The sequence below is a fragment of the Elgaria multicarinata genome, chromosome 4, assembly GCF_023053635.1.
Source record: "Elgaria multicarinata webbii isolate HBS135686 ecotype San Diego chromosome 4, rElgMul1.1.pri, whole genome shotgun sequence".
Lineage (NCBI taxonomy): Eukaryota > Metazoa > Chordata > Lepidosauria > Squamata > Anguidae > Elgaria > Elgaria multicarinata.
Genome location: NC_086174.1, coordinates 48,265,146 through 48,290,732, shown reverse-complemented (window position 1 = coordinate 48,290,732; position 25,587 = coordinate 48,265,146). Strand labels below are relative to the sequence as shown.

Here is a 25,587-nt window from a genome sequence, read left to right as displayed (position 1 = left end):
CATACTGTGGAGTTCACTTCCACAAGATGTATTGATTGCCACCAATTTGGATGGCTTAAAAAGGGGGTTGGATTAATTTCTGGAGGAGAAGGCTGTCAATGACTACTAGGCCTGATTGCTCTGTCCTCCATCCAGTATCAGAGGCAGTATGCCTATGTACACCAGTTGCTGGGGAACATGAATAAGAGGGTGCTGTTGCATTCATGTCCTGTTCGTGGGTTTCCCGTCAAAAGCTAGTCAGCCACTAAGTGAATAGAATGCTAGGCTAGATGAACTCTTGGTCTGATCCAGCATGGCTCTTCTTATGTTCTTTTACCTTCATGGAACTGAAATCTCTAGAGATCCTTAGGAGAAGTAGACGTGAACGTAAAGCTGGATTAAAACCAGCTTAATTTTGTAGGGTTGTGTGCCCTTAGCATGGGCTTGTTTTCACAGAGTCACAACGGCTTTGGGAGGGATATGCATCCAGACCTTAATCTTAAATTTATCACACTTCTGAGTCATGGCTCTGTGTTTTTTCCCTGCCTTATAGCTCCCCTCCTTGATGGTTTTAAGTCTTATTTTGCATAAGCTTTATGGTATGTCTGCTGTCAATGTTTTGCACACAGTAGTGTTAAGCTTCTTGTTCCATACTTGTGCTATTTAAGAGCAGTCAGTGCTGACCTTCCTTCCTGCAGTGGGATTTCAGATACCATGTTTACAAATTTAGCCCTCCATGGTAGTTTGCAGCTGGACCTTGGGCTGAGCTTGGAAGGAAGCCACTTCTGTCGCTGGCTGACCTTAGCAGTCTTGGAGTGGTGACAGAACATTGCATCATTACTGACCGCAAGAACAAAGCTTGGAAGAAATTCAGCATTTCTCCCATTTGATGAGTTACTTAAAATAAGTGTCTCTAGACTGCCTTTGAGGAGCAGGGGCTGAGCTCATTTGCAAGGGAGGCAGGCAAAAAGTCACCCTTTTGTTTCAGGAGCCCTTTCCCTGGAGGGCCAGGAATTTGGAGAAATGTCTTCTGGGCCTGAGATAGGGGCGGTGGAACAAGATAGGAGCATGAGATAAAGTTAAAGGTAGGACCTTCCCTCTTCTGGAGTGTGTTTTGCTTCTATAATGCCTCAGTTGATCTCCAGCATCTTGAGAGAATTGTATTGCAATCTTGCCACCAGTCATGCCCGTACGTACTGAGCCAGATGGACTGTTCACTCATTATAAGCCAGATGGTTGCAGTGAATGGACAATGCAAAAAGACACAGGGATTTCAGTGGCACCAAGCGAGTTGAATGGACCATGTGATGGCAGCATAAATTGAGTTCAAGATTGGCCAGGGAGCTCATATGGGCCACATTCTTGTCCCATGATGCAGGAGGCAGATATTCCCATGGAACAGAAACTTGCCAAGAAGCAGGATATACAGTGGATGACTAGGAGGTCAGTCTTCAACATGGCACTGGGGAGCACAGAAGCACAGAATACTCAAGCACAGAAACACAATGCGGAGAGGGCAACCACCTTTGTGGGTTTATATTCAGCTCTGTTTGCATATAAACCAGAGATAGTAGTTGGGGTCCATTTTTAACACTAAAGAGGTACAGTGGGTGAGGTCTGCCGAACCCTCCTCAGCCTTACCTCACTATGCTTAAGCACTTTCCCTCCAACCCTGCTTACGGAGCTAGATGAGTTCTGCTCACACACACCACATTTGATGTAAATCAATTCTTCACCTCTTACTTTATATGTTAACAGGACAGACACATGAATAATCAAGATGGTTGCACCTGGCATGTCTAGTTTGGCCCTAATGGGGCAGTGAGCGGAGGCGTACCAGGAAGCATGGAAATGCCAATGGCAAAGTTTGTGTCCAGAGGCTTGGAGTATGAGGCAGTCCTCACCAAGACAGGGGTGTTGGGAGCTCATCCCGAATGTTTCTCCTGCTGATGTATTTATTGGTTAGTTTATTTATTTGATACTCAGGCCATCCCATTCCAAACAGGTGGACTCCAAACAGTGGCTCTCCCAGAATCATTGGCCATGGAAAGCCAACGATAATGAAGAATTCTTGCATTGTTTCTGGAAGATGTGTGATCCATGCTGCCTCTTGCAGGTTTATTAGACTGTCAAGGGGCAGCCACTGGGAATGCCTTTCTGAGTGTCCCATTCATTATGGGTTGGATCCAGATCTGGTGCAGGCAACAGGGTTGGAGGAAGTTGATTTCCCCACCCCTCCTCTCCATGGCAGCCTCTTCAACCCCAACCCCCCCCCCCCGAAAATGCTAAACAGAGGGTCAGGAGACTCTGCTGAATGGGGTGAATTATAGTGTGGAGGGGAGCAGAATCCCCCCACTCTCCAATTTGAGCAGAGGCACCTTCCATCAAGGGAAGACAGATCCTGGATCCAATCCAGTAAATTTAAATGGACACTCTCTGACAGTTCTTAGAGATCATGGTAGATGAAGTGGAACGGTGGAGGAGGTTTCTGAGTGCCAAATCAGATATTACATTATATCCGTAAGTCGTTTTCATTTTTACTCTAGGTGTCAGGCCCAATCCAAATTGAGACCCTTGGCCTTTTAAGGTCTGGATTGGGGGCCCTGCGCCTACTCTAGAGTAAAAATGAAGAGAGAACGACACAACCTTTTTGTTTTGGCCCTCAGTTGTATTAGGCCATGGACATTTAGGACTTTATAGATTGGAAGGAGCATCTGAACCAGAAGGCAACAGGAAGCCAAAGAGTTAGACTGCTGGCTTCCCTGCATCTTCCAAAGAGTTGACTAGAAGAGCTGTGAAAATATATCTTCTGAGACTACCTGTAATGTATATTGTGCATTATGCTAAGGCTGGAGGAATTCAAGGACTATGGTGAAGTGTAGATTGACCAAACACCTGTGAGAGCCAGATCCTCAGTTGTTACTAATCATGGTGGCTCCCTGAAGTAGAGGCACAGGGGGGAAAGGAAAGTAAACAAGAAAGAAAGTGAGAGCCTTTTAAACCTTCTGTGATAGAAAAAAAAACTGTATTAATCCAGTTTTAAATGTACACCCAAAAAAGCCATACAAATAAAATATATGTTGGAAGGTATTATGCATAAGACCATTTGCAAGAAAAATCATCATCATCATGCCTTTGTTGAGAGCTTTCCCTTCCAGTAAAACACTATAGTTGCATTTAAGTCATCGAGGTCAACAATGCCCCCAAAAGTAAAGTAGATAAACCTATAAGAACTGTGTGTGGAGTCTAAAATAATAAAATCTATTGTGCCATTAACATACATATAGCATAGATGTAACAGTTATATAACAATGCAATTATCATGAGTTGTAAGTTACTCCTAGCAACAGCAAATCTCACAGACCTTGCAACCAAAGCACACGCTACTTGAGCAGCCAACGCACGATCATTACATATCATAACTCCACGACTAGGGCGAACAAAACAGTTACATGAAGAACATTTTTGCTGAAATTTTCTGTCATTGTGTCACCCAAAGAGATGATACTTGCTCCCTTTTCTAGTGTCAGTAGTGGCAGGCTCTACCAGTTCTGAGGCTGTCTCTCTTTGTGTCCCAGGTAAATTGAACATGTTTCTAGACTCAAGCCAGGGTTTGATTAACTCCAGGCCCAGGTTAACTTGAAAGATACATCTTTTGGGGATGTTCTCTCCATCATGTATTGTTTAGTTTCCAAACAATGTAGGCATTTCAGCATGCAGTTCCTTGGCTTACATACAACTCCAACCCATGCTTTATTTAATCTATGGTTAACCCAGGGTTTGTTGCCCTACCCACGGTTTGTCTGGTCAAACCACGTTTTGTTTTCTCAATTCCTGGGCTGTTGATTTGTTGAATTGGGCAAGGGTATGACTGGGAATAACTCACTCAAGGTGCTTCCAGATGGAAGACTCCTAGAGCTACTGATCCGAAGGCATTGGGCAGGAATTCTGCTTATTTTCCTTAATGGTTTTTCTGTGGTAAGAAAAAAGCAGCAGGAAAACGTGGGAGGATTACATGTAGAAGACATCATCGCCTGGATCTCCTGTAAAAATTCTGTGAGTGAGGCAGGGTAGTGGTGCTGTAAAAGCCTAATTTGGAAGCACCCGCACGCACCTCTCTAAAAGTATATTATGTATAGAGGGACAAAGACTGTGCACTTAGTGTGTAGTAATGATGTTTTAGATTGGTATGGAGGTCTTACATGGACTTGGACAGCTGTGCAGCAACACATAGCTTTAGGATTGGGTATTTAAGGCTCAGTGGTACCATTTTATGCCCCAAGCCAGCTTTGGTTTAGTACTAAACATCAATCAGGACATCACTGCTCCCTTTTTCTCTGGCTTAGACCAAATCTACACAAAGACCCTGTTTAGACAACATGCTAAACCAGTGGTTCCCAAAGTGGCAAGTACTGCCCCCTTGGGGGCGGTGGGATTGCATAGGGGGGGCGTTAAGAGGCAAGGGGGAGCTCGAGGTGGTCTTTCCCAAGAAGCACCTCTCCAGAAGGTCTTAAAACCCAGGGACATTTTTATGGGAGAAGGTAGTTTGGTCCCAAGCCATATAGGGGAAGAATCCACACATGTATTAATACCGTTTAAGAAGAGTCCTTTTAATGGTGAATTGAAATGTTTCAGAAGCACCAAAACGCTAATGAAGAGACATAACCTGCTTGGTGTGCCCTGCCATGCCGGCTGCAAGTCAGAGGCGTTCGCTCTCTTTTCTTTCCCTCGTTCGGCAAGCCTGCAGTGGGTGCTTCCTATTTAAAGGGGCCATGGGCAGTACGGCCCCTTTTTCATTCTCAGCTCAGCTCCTCCACCCAGCTGCTGCCGCCACTGCTCAGCCCATGCGCCCGGACCAGCAGGATCCAGAGGAGTGTGGCTCCTTTAAATGGGAAGCACCTGCCCCAGGCTTGCCAAGGGAGGGAGGGAAAAGATGTAATTGGATTTTGAATAAATATTCAATTAATTGTTACTGGTTTGAATGTTATTGTTATTATCTTCCTTAGTGGGTCATTGAAAACCACTGTTCTGAATAAAGATTTTTATAGTGTAGGGTAGGGCGCACTGGGCATGAGTTTGTGGAACCAAGGGGGTGGTTACCTGAAAAAGTTTGGGAACCACTACGCTAAACCATGATTAGGCTGCTAACGCTTTTGCAGCAAATGGTTAGTGAGCATGCTTAAACCGTGGTTATGTAGCCACTATGGTTAGGAACAGTTCACACGATATGCTAAGTCATAGTTCATGTTATTTCAAAATGCTTCACCACCATGGCTTAGCGTGTTGTCTGAACAGGGTCAATGTAACCTCCTCCTTCTCTCTCTCTCTCTCTCTCTCTCTCTCTCTCTCTTTCTGTCTCTCTTCCTCCTGTAGATTGCAGGCTGTGGTGCTGCAATTCCCTGGAAGGAGGGTGTCAAGAATACTCAAGCAGGTGGGGTCGTGGGGCTGAAACCTGGCATCCAGAGCGGCAGAGGGCTGGCAGACCTTTCCAAGCGGAGCCCACTCAAAGCTCAGTTCAACTGTGATGTGGTGCAGGTAAAGGAAAAAACTGGCAAAGGGAGAAGTTGGCTTCAGCATCCCTGTGAGGCAGGACCAGTGGAAGGCCACAGCGAGCACTTCTTTCCAGAAATGCAGCAAGGAGGAAGGGAGAGCAACATTTTCGTTGCCAAAGGTCTCTCCTCTATTAGAGCGAGAGGGGGACGTGCAGACGGAAGGAGACAAGGTTCTTTGGCGAGAGGGAGGCTCTTGTTATGGCATGAGGTCATCCTTGGCAGCCTCTCTTTAGGACAAAGGGCCAGAGGACGGCCGGTCAATCCATGGAAAATGGATTCCTTTGATGGAAAGGGGGCACAAAATAGCCTCATGGAGGGAGAGCTGGATGGTAGTTCTTAAAATATACATGTAAGCATTTAAAGCAGGACTGTACAGTCTTTTGTCATGTGACTTCACAACAGCCCTGTGAGGTAGATGGTTATTATTTCCATAAGGCAGGGGTGCAGAACTGTTTTGAGGTGGGGGGGCTCGATTGTGCCCACCCCTGGCCCATCACAGGCTGGATAATGTCAGGGGATGTGATCCTGCCCCTAACATCACATCATTGCCCAGTCCCCTATTTTTGTTTTTTTCCTCCATGCTGAGAGAGTCACAGAGTTTCATGCCTCTTCACAGCATGGAGAAAAGTCCTTGGCTCCCTGCATGAAGTTACTTAGCCCGCAGGACGGTTCGCCGGCTGGATTAGGGAGCCCTGTGGGCTGATCCATGACTCACCCCTGCTGCGAGTCATGGATCAGGGACTTTAACAGTGGGACTCAGCTACTTTCCTCTTTGCACCACCATCGTAGCTTGCTTTGGTAGCAGGAACTGCTGGCCTCCTCTCTGCTGTCCATTCAGCATGAGTCAGGTGGCCCAAAGGACAGGTTGTCTATCATCTGCTCCTGTAATGTTGCCAATTCTTGCCTAGCTCTTCAGTTTGCGCAATCCAAGGCCCAGGCTGAGCTTCTGGACTGCCCATTCTGGTTGGTTTGCTTGCTTGCCTGCCTGCTTTCCAGCTCTTGCTGATCCGGATAGTTCTGGCTTAAGAAGCACATAGGAAGAACATGCCTGGATGCAGCCATCAAAGTGAACAGTGTGGCGGTGAGCTCAGTATTTGAAGAGCAACAGAGATTAGTAATTCATGGTGAAGAGAAATTAAAAGGCTGAGGAAATGATGGTTATTTCTAGTTCACACTTGTGCCACTTGGTGACTTGATGGTTGAAGCATCTAAATAGCATATGTTTTGATACATGGCGCCGATTACATGCATGTGCTCGGGCTTGTCATTTCTCAGACATCCAGGACAGATCTATGGTAAGCGGGCTCAATGTAGTTTCCTCTCGAAGGGGAATGTAGGAAGTTGCCTTATGCCAGGTCATACTATTTGACCATCTAGCCCAATATTGTTTACTTCTGCCTGCAAAGCAGGTGATGGGCAGAGAGCTCTGCCTGAAATCCAGATGCTTTTCAGAGCTGCTTCCTCAATTTCAATCAGCTTGGAATTTTTCTCTGTTTCAGGCTGAGAAATGGGTGCGAGGGAAACTCCGAGACCTGAAGGACGGTTGCGGTATTCAGGAATGGGAGCAGGTGGCTCAGACCTTACAAAGAGACATGAAGGACTTTGAGAACACCATGATCAAACTGAACCAGGTACAACAAGGTCTCTGGACAACCCTTTAACCCCTTAGGTTGCCAGCCCATGAAAAGAGACCTGAATCCTGTTCACACTTGGTCCTTCTTCTGTAGCCAAGCTTCTATGACTGCCTTCTCTGCATTTCCTCCAAGTCTGCACACTTCAGTTCCTAGGGTTTCCCATGGAGTCAGGGCAGCAGCAACATGAGACAGTCGTAGATCCAATGTCTTGAGTATGTTTCTTTCCCATCCATACCACAGGTGGGTGAGCAACTTCTGGTCCAGCCAAACCCTGACGCAGAGATAGCCAGGCGGCTGCAGACCCTGCGAGAGCAATGGCAAGTGCTGAAGCAGATGGCAGCAAATCAGAGCAAAGCTGTGGGTGGACTCAGGAGCCTCCAAGAGTTCAACCAGAAAGCAGAGCAACTAGAAGCTTGGATCAGGCAGAAGGTACATGGCAAGGGCGAGCAGGGCCAAGGCCCCAAGTGGCTTTTCCTGAGCCCAGACTAAGCCTTTGGAGACAAGAATTCTATGCTGGTGCCTTATGATCCACTGGGACAGAGGTGGGCCGCATTCTTTGAATCGTGGGACACATGTGGTGTTGGATGAGCCTGTGGATATGGAGAGTGGCCGTTTTAGACTCAGAAATCAGAGGGGGGTTTTGGTAGCTGGAAAATGTAGCTTCAGGGCCCTTTCCTTGGCATCTGTTGCTCTCTTGCTCCTCTGACTCCACTTACCATCTAGCATCAATTTCTGTGCTCTCTGTGCTTTCCCCGTATTTCATTCCTTCCTGGAAATCTGAAATCCTGGGGTGGGTGAGAGAAGAAAACGATTTCCCAAAATAACAATTGCCAGTCCACTTGGGGTCCCAATCTGCCCTTCCGGGGTTCCCCAGATGACTACACCCATCCCTCTCCCTCCAACTGCTGATCATTTCCCCAGCATTTGCTTCTCATTTTAAAAGTTTGAACTACCTCCCCTAAAGCTCTGTTATTGGGAGTAAGAGCTTTAATGTAAAATATGCTGTATTTTTATTTATTTTTTATTTTGGCCCTGGTCCTTTTGGCCTTCAGCCCCATCTACTGCCCCCAAGAGCTCCTCCAAAACTCTGGGCTGAAAGAGATTTCACATCCCTGATTCTTGTGTGTATTTTGAAGTAATAGGACTGGCAGGTTATTGTAACATTGTAGTCACTGTAACATCCAGGATCGCCTGTATTCTAATCACCTCTGTCCTCTCCTCTAGGAAGAGAAGCCATTGCTATCCACCCTGCTGCAAGAAAACACAGACAAGATTCAGCTTACCCGCCGCATCCTTGACTTAAAACAGGTGACCCTCTTTCTGACAGTCTTGAGAACCTCTGTGTTCAGTATGGTGTTTGAAGGATGCTTCTGGACAGTGGCGCTTTTCCTGGGGCCGTTGCCAATGGGCTTTGCACCCTTCCGCAGATGATCTAAATGGCAAACCTGAGTCCCAGTGGGACAGCAAGGGAGTAGCCCAGTTCAATCCTTGGTCGCGTGCTGCAGCTGCCGGCCTGCATGGACAACAAAGGCAGAAGTGCAAAGATGTCAACTCTCTGTACTCACTGGACAGTTATACTATTTCCTCAGCCCTCCCCTCCCCATCTGCAGTCTGGGAATAATAATACTTGGCCTACATCACAGTTGCTGTAAGGATTGCTGGGATACTGTGTGTGAAGCCCTTGGATCGCTCGAAGGCGCTGTGAAAACGCCGGTGCTTAATATCGGAAGCTCCTGAGTTCCCTTCGAAATCACTTTGGGAAATGGGACTCAGTGGGCCTGCCAATAACAGCTAGTTGCTCATGAGGTCGGGCTTTTAGGCAAAGTTGGTTTATGCTGTTTCTCTCTCCTCCTTTTTCTGTCTCGTTCTACCCAGGAAGAGCAGCGGTTCCAGGCTCTGCATGAGGAAATGAACAGCCTGGCTCACAAGCTTGAGAAACAGGGGAAGAGTGAGAGCAGAAGCATCATGGCTCGGCGCAAGCACCTCAATAAAATGTACGGCCGGGGGAGGAAGGGAAATAGGGACGTAGGAAGCGGCCACTGACTGGCAGCAGCTCTCCGGGGTTTCAGGCAGGATTCCCCCCCCCCGGCCCCGTCCTACCTGGAGATGCCGGGGATCAAACCTGGGACCTTCTGCATGCAAAGCAGGTGCTTCAACACTGAGCTATGGCCCCTCCCTGTGGGGCAGAGCCAGCATCTGGATCGGCTGGAGCATCGTCTGACTGCCTTCCCTTGACTTGGACAGTTAAAGATGCTCCGGCCGAACTGCTTGCCTGTTCTCAAGTCCCTTCTGCCCCTTCTCTCCTCCCAGGTGGCTGCAGCTCCAGGGGACACTGAAGGAACATCATGAGACCCTGCAGCTGGCTCTGGAGGCAGCTGCCTTCCTCCAGCAAGCAGATGTGCTCCTTGGCACCATCCATGCAAAGGTATTGACGGCTGAGATCACAGTCCAAGCCACCTGCACCATGTTAGCCAATGGGGGGTGGGGGGTGGAGCATGGCATTGGATTATCCAGAAGAGCGTGCTCCGTGCAGCAGGACCCGCCGGGCTGCACTGACATTCTCTGGCCCTTGCAATGGGGTATTGGCTGCTGCCGTCACTCCACATCCAGCAGAATGGTGACTGCATAATTGGGTAGAAAAGCCCATAGCCATGGAATGGCATCGTCCCCCCCTCCCCCCAGTATTTCTGAGCATGCCGTTCTAGGACTATTGCCCTACCTTACAAGGGGTATCGGAAGGAACTTGTTAAGGATGTAGAGCTCTGTATGTTCAGACCCGTGCAAAGCTGCAAAATGTATAGCTGTGCAACATAAAGTTGTACAGTGATGTCACTCGCACAGTAAGTTTCGGAGGGAGCCTTGGAGCTCAGAAATCTTGGTCTAGTGCAGCTATTTTTTTTTTCAAAATGTATTAGCGTTAAGGAAAGTTAGGTTTTACTGATGTTTTCTGGTATTTTTTGAATATAGCAAAATGATGGCACTTCCCCTGTAATGGATTTATTTAAAATATTTATAGACTACCCTTCATTACCAAATCACAGGGCAGAGTGAAGAATCCACTAAAACAACAAAATGAAATGCAAAGACAACAACTTGTAATGGTGTAAATAGGAAGCCAGGAGAGAGATTAAGAGTGGGCAGTGGATGCCACCAAGTGCGGAACTGTATTGCTTCTTGTCTCCAAGGGCTGAGCTTAAGGTCTGTCATTTCTGTTGTAGTGGAGGAGTCTCAGTGCAGTGGGGAAACAGAGGGAACATGAGCCCAGCCCAGACCTGGATGTCAGGGATATTGCCAGCCAGGTCATGGTAAGTACGAGGCACTGTCCAAGAGCAATGTTTTTAAACCACCTTTAGGCCTGTATGACCCTGTTCTTCTTTAGCTTAGACCAGCCTTCTCAAGTAGTGCTCTCCAGATGCGTTAGACTACAATTCCTATCATCTCCACCCAGCACTGCCCATTGCCATGCTGGCTGGGGATGATAGAAGCTGTCTGGAAGGCACAACGTTGGGGAAGGCCGTGGGAGTTTGTCAGCCTGTAAATATGAGCTGAGCAAGATGACCTGGACGCCAGTTAAAGTGCCAGCATCTGGTGCCTCTCCTTCCCCTCAGCTGCTGGAGTGCTCATATCCAGCGTCAGGTGCTCATACTGGGATGTTGGAGGAAGCTGGTCTCCAGCAGAAGCTCCCAGTTTCTGTGGATCGATCACACAGAGGGATGTTGGGCCCCTTATCGACATGCACTTGCTCCTGAAGGATTAACCCAGCACTTTCATTTGGAAAGGGTCTTAAGACAGGCATGTACAATGAATTACCCATTAAGCCAGGGGAAGGCACCTTGATGCCCACAGGCTCCAGTGCACCCCTGGACACCTTTCTTGGCAGCCACCAAAGTGATCTACCCTTCCCCCTTTTTTCTTTTAAAATTAATATAATTTGTTAATGGGAGGTGAGATTGCTGTTACATAGGTTTCTGTTGGTGCTGAAGGCTGTGGGTTTAAAGGAATTGTTTAGTATGTTGGAGCTCATATTCCACCTCTGCCTTTGACTCAGCCTTTGGGGATGTTATTTGTCCTTTACCCCGCCTCCTATGGCAGTCATTTTGTGGTCGTGTCCAGGACAGTTTTTCAAATTACAAATGTGCCCATGGCCCCCCAAAACTGTTTACCACTGCATTAAGCTATTTGGTGTGGCGGATCAAGTGGTGCAGGCCTAGTCTAAGTGAGAGGTGTCCTCCTGGTCGCTCACGGTGCGCCTTTTGTGCTACTCCAGATGCTGGATGTGACCATGTCTCAGCTCACAAGCCTCCATCCCAGCCTGGTGGCACGAGTTTCTCTCAAGCACCAAGATGTCAAGGATTGCTGGGCCCAGCTCCAGCAGCTGTTGAGGTATTTGTGCAATGCCTTCTTCTGCTTCTTCTCTCTCTTTCTGTCTCTCAAATGTTCCCAAGAAGAGTCCTCTTGGGGTTACTAGATTGGTTAGGTAAGGTTACCTACTTGTTTTTACTGTGCCTGCATCAGAGGGGTGGCATGCAGAAATGAAACAGATGAAGCTTTTGCTGTGTTCAAAAAGCCTCATTTCCTACCTTTCTATATGTCAGGCTGCTACTAAAGCACCAAGCACCAAGAGTATTAAGAAAAATTAGCAACCTTGGTTTAAAATGTTGTTTAAATGCCCATGCTTTCTATACTTGAGTCTTTTGGAACAAGATATGCTAATTGTTTGTCATAATCTTTCTGAGGTTTTAGGCCTTGTAAAAAACTTGCATTTGTTGATTTTTTTTCTATTATTCTGCATTATATATGTGTGGGTGTAAAGAGTAGCTTCTTTCCCTCTATGCCAATCAGACCAAACCTGCCTGGGAAGTGAAAGGAGGTTCAGCTGCTCACCAGTGCGCGGTATATTATACCCATCCTGAAAGATCAGCACTGGTTACCTACTGTTTTGGGGGCTCAATTCCAGTTTGGGCCATAACCTTTAAAGCTCTAAACGGTCATCTAAGGGACTGCCTGCCTCGCTATGAACCTGCCTGAGTAGTAGGTACTAATAGTACCTACTACCTACAGAGACCCATCTGTTTGGTATGTGTGAAAGGGCTTTCTCTTGTGTAGCCCCCAAACTATGGATTGTACTCCCTCAAGAACTACGATTGCCCCCCTTGACCTTTAGAAAGGGTTTAAAGACACGTCATTTTAACGTAGCCTTTTAAAGTGTGCAGTTTTTAATGTTTTGCTGATTTTAATGTTCTTGTGTTTATTGCTGCAAAGTTTTATCCGTTTAAGTTGTTGTACACTGCCGTGATGGCTTTTCAGCAAATAAGGCAGTTTATAAATGATAATAATAAATAAATGTTAGCATCAGCACTTAACAGTCTTCATCACTGTGCATGGCTTAAGAAAGCTCTCAGCCCAAAGTTGATGTGGACCCTGAAGCCTGACTCCAGCTACAAGGCCAAGCTAGTGACTCAGAAACCTCCCCAGTTGCTTCAGTTGTGCTGCTTTATCCAAGACAAACCTTGGATTTGTCTTGGATAAAACAGAAATAGAAGTCAGGAGCTGATAGGAACAAGGAGAAGGGCTGGTTTTTTGTACTATTGGTGGTTTTTAAATTTTTGTATATTTGTAAAAAGTCCAGAGACTTCGGCTATGGGGCGGTATGTAATAAAATAAATAAATAAATAAATAAATGATAAGCCTGAGGCTCTCCGCCCCATAATTACCACTGGGTGCTGAGCTCCTCTTCACTAAGAACTAGTGCTTGAATGTGCTTTTTTCTTTCTCCCTCTGAATCCCCTTTCCTTTTTTTGTCATGTCTTTTAGATTGTAAGCTTGATGGCAAGGGCTGTGTTATTGATCTTTCTAAGCAGCTCTCAGGGGCTTTTTTTTGGCTCAAGAACAGGATAACCAACACTTCAAAGAAAGAAATAATAATTCACAAAGTTGATTCAAGAGCCAAGATAGTCAGGCGATGATTTGTATTTTTGTTTTTCTTTGTTCCTTTGCCCATTCTCCATCCTAATCATTTTTCTCCTTTATTTTTTTCCCTTCACTCTCCCGTCTCTTAGGAGTGAGAAGCCCCCACCGCTGGCTTTGACAAGTAGATTGATGGATTCCCCAAGTCCTGAGCAGGCAATGACCACCACTACGAACAATGCAGGGAGCAAGACTGGAGAAAACCCAACATGGGGGGTAAGCAAAGTGTTTAGAACCCTCTTCCAGCAATTCTGAGTATTGCACTCAGATCATCAGTCTAATTAAATCTGGGTCCCCCATCCCCCTTGGCAAGGCACAACTCATGGTTAACCCACCCCTGAAGAAAAAGTAGAATCCATAAGTCAATCCATGATGACAGAGTAATTTTTCCTGTTGATCTCAAGTTTGGATTACTGCAATGCTTTATATGCAGCCTTTGAAAATGGTCCAGAAACTTCATTTTGTCCAAAATAGGGCAGCGAGACTGGTAACAAGAACTGGCTGATTTCATCATAGTATGCCAGTGAACTGCACTGGTTGCCTGTTCATTTCCAGGCCCAATTCAAAGTGCTGGTATTAACCTAGAAGGTCCTAAATGGCTTGTGGTCAGTTTACCTGAAAGGACTGTCCCCTTCCATATATACCTGCCCAGACCCTAAGCTCATCTTCAGAGGTTCTTCTCCAGACATCCTACTGAATAAGGTGAGGCAAGTGGCTACTAAGGAGAGGGCCTTTTCAATGATGGCACCTCAGTTGTGGAATGACCTCCCTAGAGATCCTTGCTTGGCGCTTGTGTTGTGATTGTTTGGCACCAGGTGAAGACTTTTTTTTTAATCTTCCATGGCTTTTGAGTCCTTCAGTTTTAAAAATCTACGTTATTGCTTTTAAAGTTTTTTGCACCACTCCTGGTTTTTATCTTGGCTTTCCTTTGGTTTTATTCTGTTTTAAACCTATGGTTTTTATATTATGCATTGCTATGTTATTGTATTTGATGGTTTTAAGTTTTGTTGTGAACCACCCAGCAAGCTTTGGCAAATGGGCAGTATAGAAATGCAATCAATCAAATCTCAAATGGCCACACTGGCGTTCCCTTGTTGGGGTAGAACTAGCATCTAGGACTTCTGTTGCTGCAGTTTTCTGCTAATAAGTTGGTGGAGCAAAAAGACCCAAGACTTGATGCAAAAAGCACATGATTGCTTTTTTCCCCTTCCTGGTGAGGAAATGGGGGCAGGGGTATTCCTTGTTTTCCCTGTACTGCTTTTGAATTATCGAGAAGCTGTCGAGAAGAGCACAGGTGTTTGCTGAGCAATGGCCCAATTGCTTTCCCCAGTCTCCCGGACTGGACCATGCCAGCCCAGGGTTTTTTGCCCTGCCATAGTCCCAACACAAGAACATTACAGCTAGCAAAGGGAGGGTAGAGAAGAGAAGACAAATCGGAGGATGAAGGACAACCTCCTTCCCTTCCCACACCTTTCTCCTACCAGAGAGAACCTGGGGAGTGTACAGAATGCCCGTGGCCGTGAAGTAGTTGGCATTGAGCTTCTGTGGACTGTCAGTAGAGTTGGCTCAAAGCAGATTGCTGGAAATGGATTCCATGACATTTGGGCCACAACAGAGGCAGTCCTGCCCAGAGTCCTGGGAAACCTCATCTCACTCCATGACAGGATTCTGAGCAGTGGCTCTCTTTTTTATCCTAGGTACGAACACACATCCTGGAAAGCATGGCAGAGCGTGTGAGAGGCCAGGAGGGCAACTCAAGTTCCCCAGGAAGGGAGGCCATCACCAGCGACGCCAGGAGGTATTGGTATCCTAGGAGAAGAGCACTGGGGAAACAAAACTGTGTGGGAAGTGGTGAGAAAACCGGGGGGCGGTGGGAATGTCCAGAGAGGGTGCTTGCTGGGATCTGCCTTGTTGCTTAGCAACAGGTCCTTGTGGGCGAGAATCTCTTTCAGGCTCCCTGCAAAGGGGCTGCTCCTTGTAAGTAGATCAACCCAGGGGGTCTTGGTGGTATTGGCACCAAGCCCAGATCCCAGCGGATACCTTCTAGGAGTGCCATCTAGAGAAACAGTGGAGCCATGAGGTTGAGCTCCATTGCTCAATGGCTTCTAGCTGAACACAAGTGGGGCCTGCAACAAAATGCTGCAATGTGGAGTGTACTCTTGTTCAGGGTGCTAGCCAGCCATGCCCTTTTCAGGATATTCTATTACATTCACTCTTCCCCCTAGTTCCCCATTTTTTGGCAGTCAGTACTCCATAGGCACTGAGCATGTGCAGTCTTCATAGGACTGGTTTCTCCCCCCACCCACCCCTAGTTGTTTTCTCCTTTTTTTTTAAAGAAGTATACTTCTGCAAACTTTGGGGTTCCCCAAATCTGCCAATACCTCCCTCTTCTGTGTGGATGGTACCCTTTTGGCTATATAAGAATCCATGTTTGGAGAAGGAGTTCTCTGTTAGTATCGAACAGCCTTCCCTAACCTGGTGCCCTCCAGATGTGTTGGACTACAACTCCTACAATCCTCAGCCATGCTGGCTGAGGATTGTGGGAGATGCAGTCTAACACATGCTGGCTGAGGATTATGGGAGATATAGTCCACCACATCTGGAGGGCACTAGATTAGGGAAGGCTGCAATATAGAATGTTGAACAATTTCCATTACAGTGTGTTGCACTTCAAGGTGATCTCAAATAATATGAATGTGCTCTCTCTGGTTTTAATATGTATTGGCTGTTTCACACATGTGTACTTGATGTAGCAGTAACCAGAGGGTGAAATGGAGTGTATGACCTCACCCGAATTCTCTTGTTTCTTGCAGGAGGAGGAAGCTTCTCAGGCAAGCAAATGCTTTGAAGGACCCACTCCAGCCTCAGAACTTCTGCCAGGTTACTGATGGGGTAATGTCACTCAGCAAGCTTCGTGGAATTCCCAGGTCTCTCTCACGCTGCAGCCTGCATGGATTCCCTTCCTGTCGTGGCATTGCTAGCTTTCCTTAGGCTGCCTGTGGGCTGCCACCTGGATGAAGAAGAACGGGCCCTGGCATGAGTAGCAGGCCTGATCCATATGAGTTGAGCAGGATGAGTTGGTAGAATCCTGAGATGGTAGACTGGACTATACCACTTCAGAATGCCAGTGGAGGATAGCACTTCTGAATTATAAACCCTGCATCCATGCTTTCTCCCTGCTGTAGGAGCTTTTCTCTTACAGGGGGAAAACATTTCCATAAGGAAGTTTTCAAAAATGTGATTTCCACCCCACTTCACCCACACTCTTACAGTCTAATATTAGACTGTAAATTCAACCATCTCACAAGTCTGCCACCTCATTTCCACTTTACTCTGCTGCATGTGCAGAGCAGGCTTTAGTTGGGTCCATACTAGATACGATACTAGCAGGTTTTGTATGATTGTTTATCTACCACTTTTCAGGCAAAGGCCTCTCAAAGCACTTTACACAAAATTCCACGTGTGTGAAATCCTGAACTGCTCCCATCGCACAGGAAGACTCGCCAGGGGTCTGGTTGCAAGACTAAACAAGTGCAGGCCTCCTCTCAACCTATGGCTTACCTCAGGGATGGAGAACCTCTAAGCTGCTGAGGAATTTCTCTCCTCAGCTGAGCTCTGATACTGAAAGTGATCCTGGCTGGGCAGAAGCACGTGGGGTGAAAGGCTGTGAATTATTATTTTTAACTTAAACTTTTAAAATTCTTTTAAAAGGGTTTTAAAAGTTTTAAATACTTTTAAAATTGGGCCTCTGACTCTCTATTTCTGTGCAAGTAGGATGGTTCAGTTTTTAAGCACATACAACTGCCGTCATCGCATCTACTTTTGCCCCCTGATCTATTTTTGTTTTAAAACATTTTTTTGCCCTGCATTTTCTCATAGCCATTCAAGGCGGATAAGAACCTGAATTATTATTATTATAATCACCACCGCCATTATCAAAATTGGAAGAAATTTAAAACATGACTTGCTCTGCATGGGGAAAGCTAATATGGGTGTCAGAGAGAAGAAGGGGTTTGATGTCTGGGGCGGAGCTGTGGGTGACATCATCCAGCTTGCTGGATTGCTCCCATGGGGACGATCCACTCCCTGAAACCAAAAAGGTTTCCAGCCCTGCTTGACTGTGAGGACTCCCTGCAGAGAGGGGTGGGGCCTAAGGAGGGGGAGGGGCCTGGCAGGGAGCCTCTGATGGCCAGATGGGGAAGGTCCATGGTAGGAGGGAGGTTTTCCATCCTTATGAGAAGCAGGCTGGCCGTTCACTGTAGCTGCAGGAGCCTGGTATTCTGGTGCTGCTGGGCCAGAAATTTTATTTTTATTATTTTTATTTATTAATTACATTTCTATACCGCCCAATAGCCGGAGCTCTCTGGGCGGTTCACAAAAATTAAAAACGTTCAAAGTATAAAACAACAGTATAAAACCATACTATAAAATACAATATAAAAGCTCAACCAGATAAAAACCGCAGCAATGCAAAATTACAAATTTAAAACACCAAGTTAAAATTTATTTATAGACTGTTAAATTGCTGGGAGAATAAAAAGGTCTTCACCCGGCGTCTAAATCCCAAGTAAAAGCTTTGCATTGGCCCGTGTGGCTGGCTGTTCTACTGCCTCAAAATAACCAGAAGTCAAAAGTAAAACATTGCAGTGAAGTTATTTGTAGCTCTTGGCTTGATGATAGAAATTTTGAGATTGAGACATTCAAGTATTTGAGCAGGTTGGTAGAATTAAAGTGCTTTTGCGTTGGCCAAGCTCACTTGGGAGGACTATTGCGTATGGTTGGAAGGAGGAAGGAGATGAGAGTGAGAGAGGCCCAATCAGCAGGGCTGCTTCCACTTCCGGCCTGGGCTGCCGAAACCACTTTGTGAATATCTTTTAAGTGATCAGCCCATTAATATTGGGGAAAGGCAGCTCCACATTAATGATAATTTTAGTCCTAGGATATATCTAGAGAAGGGAACTGAAGGAGCAAGAGCTTTGTCCGGGTTCAGTCTTGAGTAAGAAGAATGCGGGGGGAGATCTCTGCCCAAGACCTTGGAGAGCTGCTCAATTATTGTAGGCCACTGTGGACTACAACATCCATCATCCCCACACAGATGATGTGTGCTTGATGGGGGCAGTAGTCCAGCTCATCTGAAAGGCACGGAGTTGGAGAAGGCAGCTCTGTAGACAGTACTGGACAGGATGGTCTCATACAGAGCCTATGTGAAATTCAGGTGCCTTAATAACGCAGGTATATTTTACCTGCCCCTTAGGAACTACAGCAGTTGTTGCGTACCGACCACAGGTGGAGTCCACAAATGGAAGATGCCCTGGAGGAGCTGGAGGAGCTATGGGCAGAATTGAAAAGAAGGCACCAAGAGAATGGGGCAGCCCTCCGGGAGATTGACACAGTAAGTAGCAGGGGCCACTGGAAGCGGTGTCTCGCTCTTCCCTTCCTCTTTGTACCATCTAGTCTCACGTCCCTCTTGTTGTGATTTCATGACACTGTATGTTCTTCTCCGTGGTCTCTGTGCATCACACATATATGGCGCAGGGGCAGAAACTTCTACAGCTGAGGCGTTTTGAGCGGGAACCCCTCCCCCACCCCGAATTGCGCATGACTAAAGGAGTTCCCACCTCACTCTCCTCAGTTCCTAGAGACCGCCACTGTGGTAACCTTGTCTGGGGATTTTTTTGTGAATAAATAACAAATAGATCATCTAGAGGAGGTTTTTTATCGTCATTCTTCCTATTCTTTCTCTCGTTATCTTCTAACTTTACTTATTAATATTATTTGGGTTTTATTTCCCCCATTCCAACTGGCAGAAGCCATTGGCATGGAGTGGAGGCAGTGAAGTGCACCATGTCATAAGTTGAGACAAATTTGACTACAAATGTTACAAAGGATGCTCCTCATCCTCTCCCTTGCCATGTCCCCCACTGGTATGCTGGACAGGCAGGGAGCCAAGGAGCAAGCAGGCCATGGCATCTCCTGCTCCTCCATCTCACCGCCGTTGTTTGGACCAGAGCGAGAGGCAGGTAAACAAGCAGGTTGCCGTGGTGAAGAGGAGGAACAAGTTCAGGGGGCTGTTGGGCCCCCGCTGGGGTGAAGGCCCTCAGCAATTGCCCAAACTCGCCTACCCTTGGCGCCACCCCTGTGAAACAGGGTGCCTTGTGTTTTGGGTAACGTAACTGCAGCAAAGTCAAAAGGCCCCAATGATTCTAAGACCTGCACCTCATTACCTGTGACTTCTGTTCCCGAGACAACTTGCTTTCCAGTCCGTTCGTTTGCTCACCTGCCATCTCGCCTGCCTTGCTCTGAAAAGTCTTACAAGCATCTGGATCAGCTTGTTTCTGGTCTAGAGTTCCATTTCCTCCCACAGTTCGAAAACTGACCATCCTTTTGGCTGAGGTGCTCAGTTGTTTTCCTTCCACACAGCCGCTGCCATTGCCAGCGCAGGCCTCTGGTGCTGCCTGTCATGCTCCGACCATGCAGAACTGTCTTGCTTCTGCTGCTCCTTTCTGTTTGCAGGCTCTGCGGCTGGTCGGGGAGCTAGAAGAGGCTGAGTGTTGGCTAGGAACGGTGGTAGGCTTGCTCTCCGAGCCAAGAGCAACAAAGAGCCTTGACGACCTCCGCGGGGACCTGCAGAAGATTGGCACCCTGGAGAACCAGACTGGGGCATGGAAGGTTAAGCTTCGAGCATTGCAGGAGGAAATGCGGATGGAGTCCTCCTCAGAACACGCAGCCGGTGCAATGGTTCAGAGGAAGATGGAACGAGTGAAGGAAAAGTGAGTTCTCAAGACCAAAGGGGCGCTTTCTGCCCAGGAAGGTGACAAGAGGCTGGACCCTGCAGGAGGTGGAAAAGGAGACCACGTTTGCATTTGCATTTATTGCACTTATATCCTGCCTTTTTTCCTCTTAAGGAACCCAAGGCGGCATACATAATCCTCCTCCTCCTCCTCTCCACTTTATCCTCAGAACAACAACCCTGTGAAGGGGGGTTGGGCTGAGAGTCTATGACTGGCCCAAAGTCACCCAGTGGGTTTCCATGGATGAGTGGGGACTAGAACCCGGATCTCCCAACTCCCAGTCCGACACTCTAGCCACTACACCACACTGGCTTCTTTGGGGAGGTGTGATCTGGAAGGGATGGGTGCAGGCAGCCAAGTAAGAGAAGTTGAAGCAGAGAGCCAGAGCAGTTTTAACCAGGAATCCCTGGTTGCTGTAGTACAGCCTTCCCCTTGCTTTGAATTACAACTCCCAGCATTCCTGACCATTGGCCATGCTGGCTAGGGCTGATGGGAGTTGAAGTCCAAAACATCTGGAGGGCACCAAGTTGGGGAAGGCTGCTGGAGTAGATGTATCTCCCATCGCTAGCAGCTTTGAGTCAGCTGAGTGCATTTCTCCTGGGCTCAGGGATAGACCTCTCTAACTAGATGCCCTGGTTTTTTCCTGCCAGGCTGGTCAGTGTGCAGGAGGCCCTCCGGCACCAAGCATCAGACATGCGCGATTCCCTGATTTTAATGGAGTTCTTGCAGAATGTGCAGCTGGAAGAGATGCTGAATCAGAAGAACCCAACGCAGGTGAGAAGGAACATCAGAACATCAGAAGAGTCATGTTGTATCAAACCAAGGGTCCATCTAGTCCAGTGCTCTCTTCGGACAGTGACCAACCAGCGGTCCACGGAAAACCCACAAGTGCAACATCACCCTCCCACCCATGTTCCCTAGCAACTGATGTATATAGGCTTACTGCCCCTGATACTAGATGTAGCCCTTAGAACTCAGGACTAGTAGCCATTGATAGTTTTATCCTCCATGAATGTATCCATCCCCCTTTTGAAGCCATCCAAACTGGTGGCCAACACTACACGTTTTGGTAGCAAATTGCATAGTTTAACTATGTGCTGTGTGAAGAAGTACTTTCTTTTATCTGTCCTTATCTCCCACCAATCAGTTTCATGGAATGTGACCCCGTTGGGTTCGAGTATCATGACAGAAGGAGAAAAAGGATGGGTCATAGAAGCAAAGAATGGGGAGCCAGGGAGGAAATGCAGTTTGAATTCCCTCCTGTCAAAGTTGAAATATATGGAGCAAGGGATCTTACTCTTAATAGCCAGGTTTTGTTGTGAACCGCCCAGAGAGCTTCGGCTATTGGACGGTATAAAAATGTAATAAATAAATAAATAAATAAATAAATTTGTTCGGGCAATGGGAGAGCCTGGCACATCTCAGTTTAGAGTTACTCCCCTGGTGTGTATGATTCTAGCTAGTTTTAGCCATCTTTTCTCAGCTTAATGGACATAACAACAGACTTCTGTCCTTGCTTGGTATTCATCTTCTAGCTCAGACGGAGCCTGCTTTTCCTGTAGTCACTTGTACAGCATTGTCTCTAAGTGGACAGTTTGGCGACGAAGGCACAGTTTGTGTTATCCACCGTTTGGGGTTCACCTGGTTTCAAGATGGGTCTGACATCCAAACTACCGTGGATGGTAGTGACCTTTTACAGCTCAGTTCTGCCACTGTTCTAGCTCTGGCCACCTGCAACTGTGGAAGCATGACTATAATGCCACAGATTGCAAGTGTTGACACTGTTGGTGAATTGGCCACAATAGTAGAAATTATAAGAACCACTGCTGCACATAGGAACGTCTTCTTAAAGTGTCCCATTGGCAACAATCTTGGCCTTCAAAGATATGGTAAAAATTAGCCTTCTGTATAGACCTATCCAGGAATTAAGATAAATGCCAGAAGCCTTTGCTTTTGGCACTTTTTTAGGATATCTGGTGAGTAAGCATGAGGGACAGCCTTTTCCATGATGGTGCAGTAACTCTGGAATGCCCTCCCAAAACAACACCCGTCTTTGGCCTCTTTGTGTCTCCTTTGCTAGAAATTGAATACAGTTCTATTTCAGCGAGCTTTTAAATGTGCCATGTCTAGCTCTATTGCTGCCTGTTTTATAATTCTTCGTTATTGCTTTTAGAAATTTGTTGTTATACTTTTATGATTATATTGCATGGTGTTATGATTATGCTGGACATGCTCTGGGTACGTTTTGTAGAAGAGCAGATGATGATGTTTGGGTGGGTTTTGCAAATCCTTTCTTTTGGTGTCAAATTCTTCCCCAGTAAAATGGAATAAAGGTCATTTCCTCCCAAGAACGAATAGGGTGGTCTATGTAGATTTGTACCAATATGATTTCTAGACGTGTTTTGCTTTAGGCAGTACCTAACCGGCTCAGTTCCCAAGAGTCTTTGCACCTCCTCCTAACCCCAAGTGCGCAACAACAGCTGAGCAGCGAGGACATGAGCAGGCCGCTGGAGGAGCTGCAAGAAGCAGTAGAGATGCTGAACGATGTGGTGAAGGAACGGGAGCGGGCCATGGAGGCAGTGACCAAGACAAAGCACCTGGAGGGCTTCGTGCAGGCACTGAGCGATGGCGAGGAAACTAGGGTAAGAGACGTGTCGTGCTGGGAAAGCACTCTTCCCTAGTGGTTAGAGTGGAAAACCCTTTCACACACACACACATGCCCCAATGGGGCTCCTAGTATTGGAGCAAGAAGTTGAGTAACAGGGTTGGCTCCTGTTTCATAGAGATGGAATGACTGCCTGCTCAGGGTGTGTCTGCATCAGTGCTACTCCGCTGCAGCGCTTAGCAGTTTTGGTTTGGTTTGGTTTGTCCCAGTACTTCCCGCCGCATGGGGTGAGACCTTGAAAGGTCTTTAGTGGGGTGGCAGGTGGGATGACTAGCAGCCGTTCCCAGTATATCTGGATACCCAGCAGGGTTTCCCTAACTTGCACGCTAAAGAACCTGCAATAAAGGTGCAAATTAAGGCATGGCTTGCCAGCAGGGATTTGTCAACTTAATATTCTCTCTGAGGTTAAGGCAGCTATAAAGACTAGTCTGTTCCGACAGGCCCTCCCCTTGGAGGCCCGACTGGCTCCAACGCTGACTTTATTCCGGTGCCAAGTAGACATGGCTTTTTAACAAAGCCTTTGATGGCTAAATTCACCAAGCTTGCACATTGTTTTAACTGTTTTGATTGGTTTTACTGCTTTTAAATTCTATGCCGGTTTTAGCTTGATTAATGGTTTAATTTGTTTTTAGCTGTGTATATTTATTGTTTTATATTGTTGTATAATTTTATCTGAATGCTGCCCTGAGATCCTAGTGATATAGGGTGGGATACAAATGTTTTAATTAATTAATTAATTAATACCCAGATGAATTTTAAGATGTCCGATTATTGTATTGGTTTTATATGGTTTAAATCAGTTTTATGCATTTGATTTATATGGTATTTTTGTATTAAATATTGTTCCCTGCCTCGATCCAGAGGGAGAGGCGGGTAAGAAATAATTATTATTATTATTATTATTATTATTATTATTATTATTATTATTATTATGGCAGAACAGTGGAGGCTGGTGGCTCCGATGTCAGTGGGCCAGGGAATCCACTCTGGGTTTCAGTCAGAACCTTCAGAATTCTAAGCACCTTGAGTAGCTCCTTTAGAGTTCTGACTGAAACCTAGAGCAGATTCACTGACATTAGAGCTACCAGCCTCCACTGGTATGAATAGTACAAAAAGTACAAAAAGTAGTACTGTTATACTGTTAGTTTTACCCTACCCAATGCCTGTTTACCCTATCCTGTGCCTGTTTGCTTTCTCTTCCCCTCCTTATTGTTTTATTATGGTTTTATTAGAATGTAAGCCTATGCGGCAGGGTCTTGCTATTTACTGTTTTACTCTGTACAGCACCATGTACATTGATGGTGCTAAATAAATAAATAAATAAATAATAATGATAAAAATGTTGGGAGTATCCTGAGGCAGAAATCTTGACGGAATTAGCTTGGACCAAGAGTACTCTTAGGTGAGAGGTGGAGGGCTGAGGTTCAATCTAAACAAATGAGGGGTCAGACTTTGGAAGTGGTGTAGATCTCACTCGTCCCAGAGGCCCAGGGGCCCACTGGACCACTCTGAAGCATTTATTTTTTCCTATTCTCAGCTGGCCTGGGTCACGTCACAGATGAAGGCTCTGAGGGACAGGGCAGAGACCCTGGCACAGGACCTCCTCCAGGCAGAGAAAAGCTTTGCAGCAGTGAAGAGCGAGAGAGGTCTGCTGGAGCTGCAGGGCCTGCTGAAACGGCAGAATGAGATGGAGGTGAGATCAGAAGGGGGCTTTGACTCTGACTCCTGGCAGTGATGAGGAGTGATTCAGTGTGTGCTTAGGTCCTCTCCAGTTTCATCTCTTTAGCCTTATCTGCACACGACAAGTTGACTTTCCCCTCTTTAATGCCTGGGTGGCTTGTAGGCCAGCTGGGTCTTGAGCTAGTCCCAAGAGGTATGCCTTGGGCTTTTAGCATCAGATTGGTCTTGGTGCACAGCCCCAAACTTGCTCAAGACGGTCTGTCAGGCCACATCCTCAGGGAAAGTGAGTGTCTGAAGTCAGAATCTCCTATTCTGACACTTATGGGGTTCTTAAAGTGGGAGTTCTTGGTTGTTTGTAGGAAGCAGATGAGGGAATTATACGAGTTGCCAATGGCAGGCAACGATTCGATATGATCCAAGAATAAGCGCTGGTCATATTTAGGGTTGTTCATCACTGAGAAACCTGTCCCCTTTGGGGCTTGCTGGATTACTGGGACGCCTGCAACTTGGCTTGCGTTTGTGAGCCAAGCCGTGGGTTTCTTCCCAAAATCTAGGAACTTTTTGGTGTGTGTGTAAAAAGCAATTTGCATAAATTTTGGTTGCACTTTGCACAAATTACAAAAATTTCAGCTGCAGTTTGCATAATTTGCACAAATTACATCTGAAATTTGCATAAATTGCAGGTGAAATTTGTGCAAATAGTTTTTTACACAAATAAAAAAACAAAACAGAAACCTGCAAACTGGCCCGACTCCATGCAGATCATGTCAGACCAGCTCACAGGAAAGCAAGTCGAAGTCCTGGGGGCTGAGCTTCACCCCCACCCCCAGACAGATTCCTCCATCATCTCTAGTCATGTTGCACAGATGTAAGGCTGAAAAACTGGGTGCATAGAGATGCCAGGACCTACTGTTCAAGATCACTGCCAGGTACAAGCTGTATTTGCTTGGGGAACTGTGGGATGAAAGTCTGTCCTTCTACCTAGGCACTGTTGCACATAATAGATGGGAAATTATTATGCAGCTTTAAGTTTGACCATTGATTCTGACCTCTCGCTTTGTTAAATGGGTCGGCATAGATCTGATGCTTGATGAAACTGCCCTGTTGTGTGTTTTAGGAGGTACTCTCTCCTAAAACCAGCAGAGAGTACCCCGCTTGTTTCTGAACAGGGGCAAACATTTACTCTTGGGAAGGAGCCTCGGTTATGCCCTTTGAAAGCTTTTTCCCCAGTCTGATTTCTGTTGTCTTGTGCTCCATAGAGCGATATGTCTAAGCTGGAAGGGGATATGGAGGAGCTGGAGAGAGCAGTCACTCAGCTG

At 46.6% G+C, this 25,587-nt stretch overlaps 1 protein-coding gene across 1 annotated transcript in view; it reads left to right on the top strand.

The window, feature by feature from the left end:
- Nucleotides 1-25,587, top strand: part of LOC134398161 (spectrin beta chain, non-erythrocytic 5-like) — a 36,750-nt gene that overhangs the window by 11,113 nt on the left and 50 nt on the right. Inside the window, exons 3-19 of the mRNA XM_063125407.1 lie at nt 5,353-5,514; nt 7,031-7,162; nt 7,406-7,594; nt 8,390-8,473; nt 9,041-9,159; nt 9,476-9,590; nt 10,384-10,470; nt 11,433-11,548; nt 13,225-13,348; nt 14,830-14,930; nt 15,946-16,024; nt 18,387-18,524; nt 19,646-19,902; nt 20,574-20,697; nt 22,335-22,565; nt 24,126-24,281; nt 25,528-25,575. Of these exons, the coding sequence (XP_062981477.1) occupies nt 5,353-5,514; nt 7,031-7,162; nt 7,406-7,594; nt 8,390-8,473; nt 9,041-9,159; nt 9,476-9,590; nt 10,384-10,470; nt 11,433-11,548; nt 13,225-13,348; nt 14,830-14,930; nt 15,946-16,024; nt 18,387-18,524; nt 19,646-19,902; nt 20,574-20,697; nt 22,335-22,565; nt 24,126-24,281; nt 25,528-25,575 (2,262 nt within the window). The remainder of the gene's footprint in view (nt 1-5,352; nt 5,515-7,030; nt 7,163-7,405; nt 7,595-8,389; nt 8,474-9,040; nt 9,160-9,475; nt 9,591-10,383; nt 10,471-11,432; nt 11,549-13,224; nt 13,349-14,829; nt 14,931-15,945; nt 16,025-18,386; nt 18,525-19,645; nt 19,903-20,573; nt 20,698-22,334; nt 22,566-24,125; nt 24,282-25,527; nt 25,576-25,587) is intronic.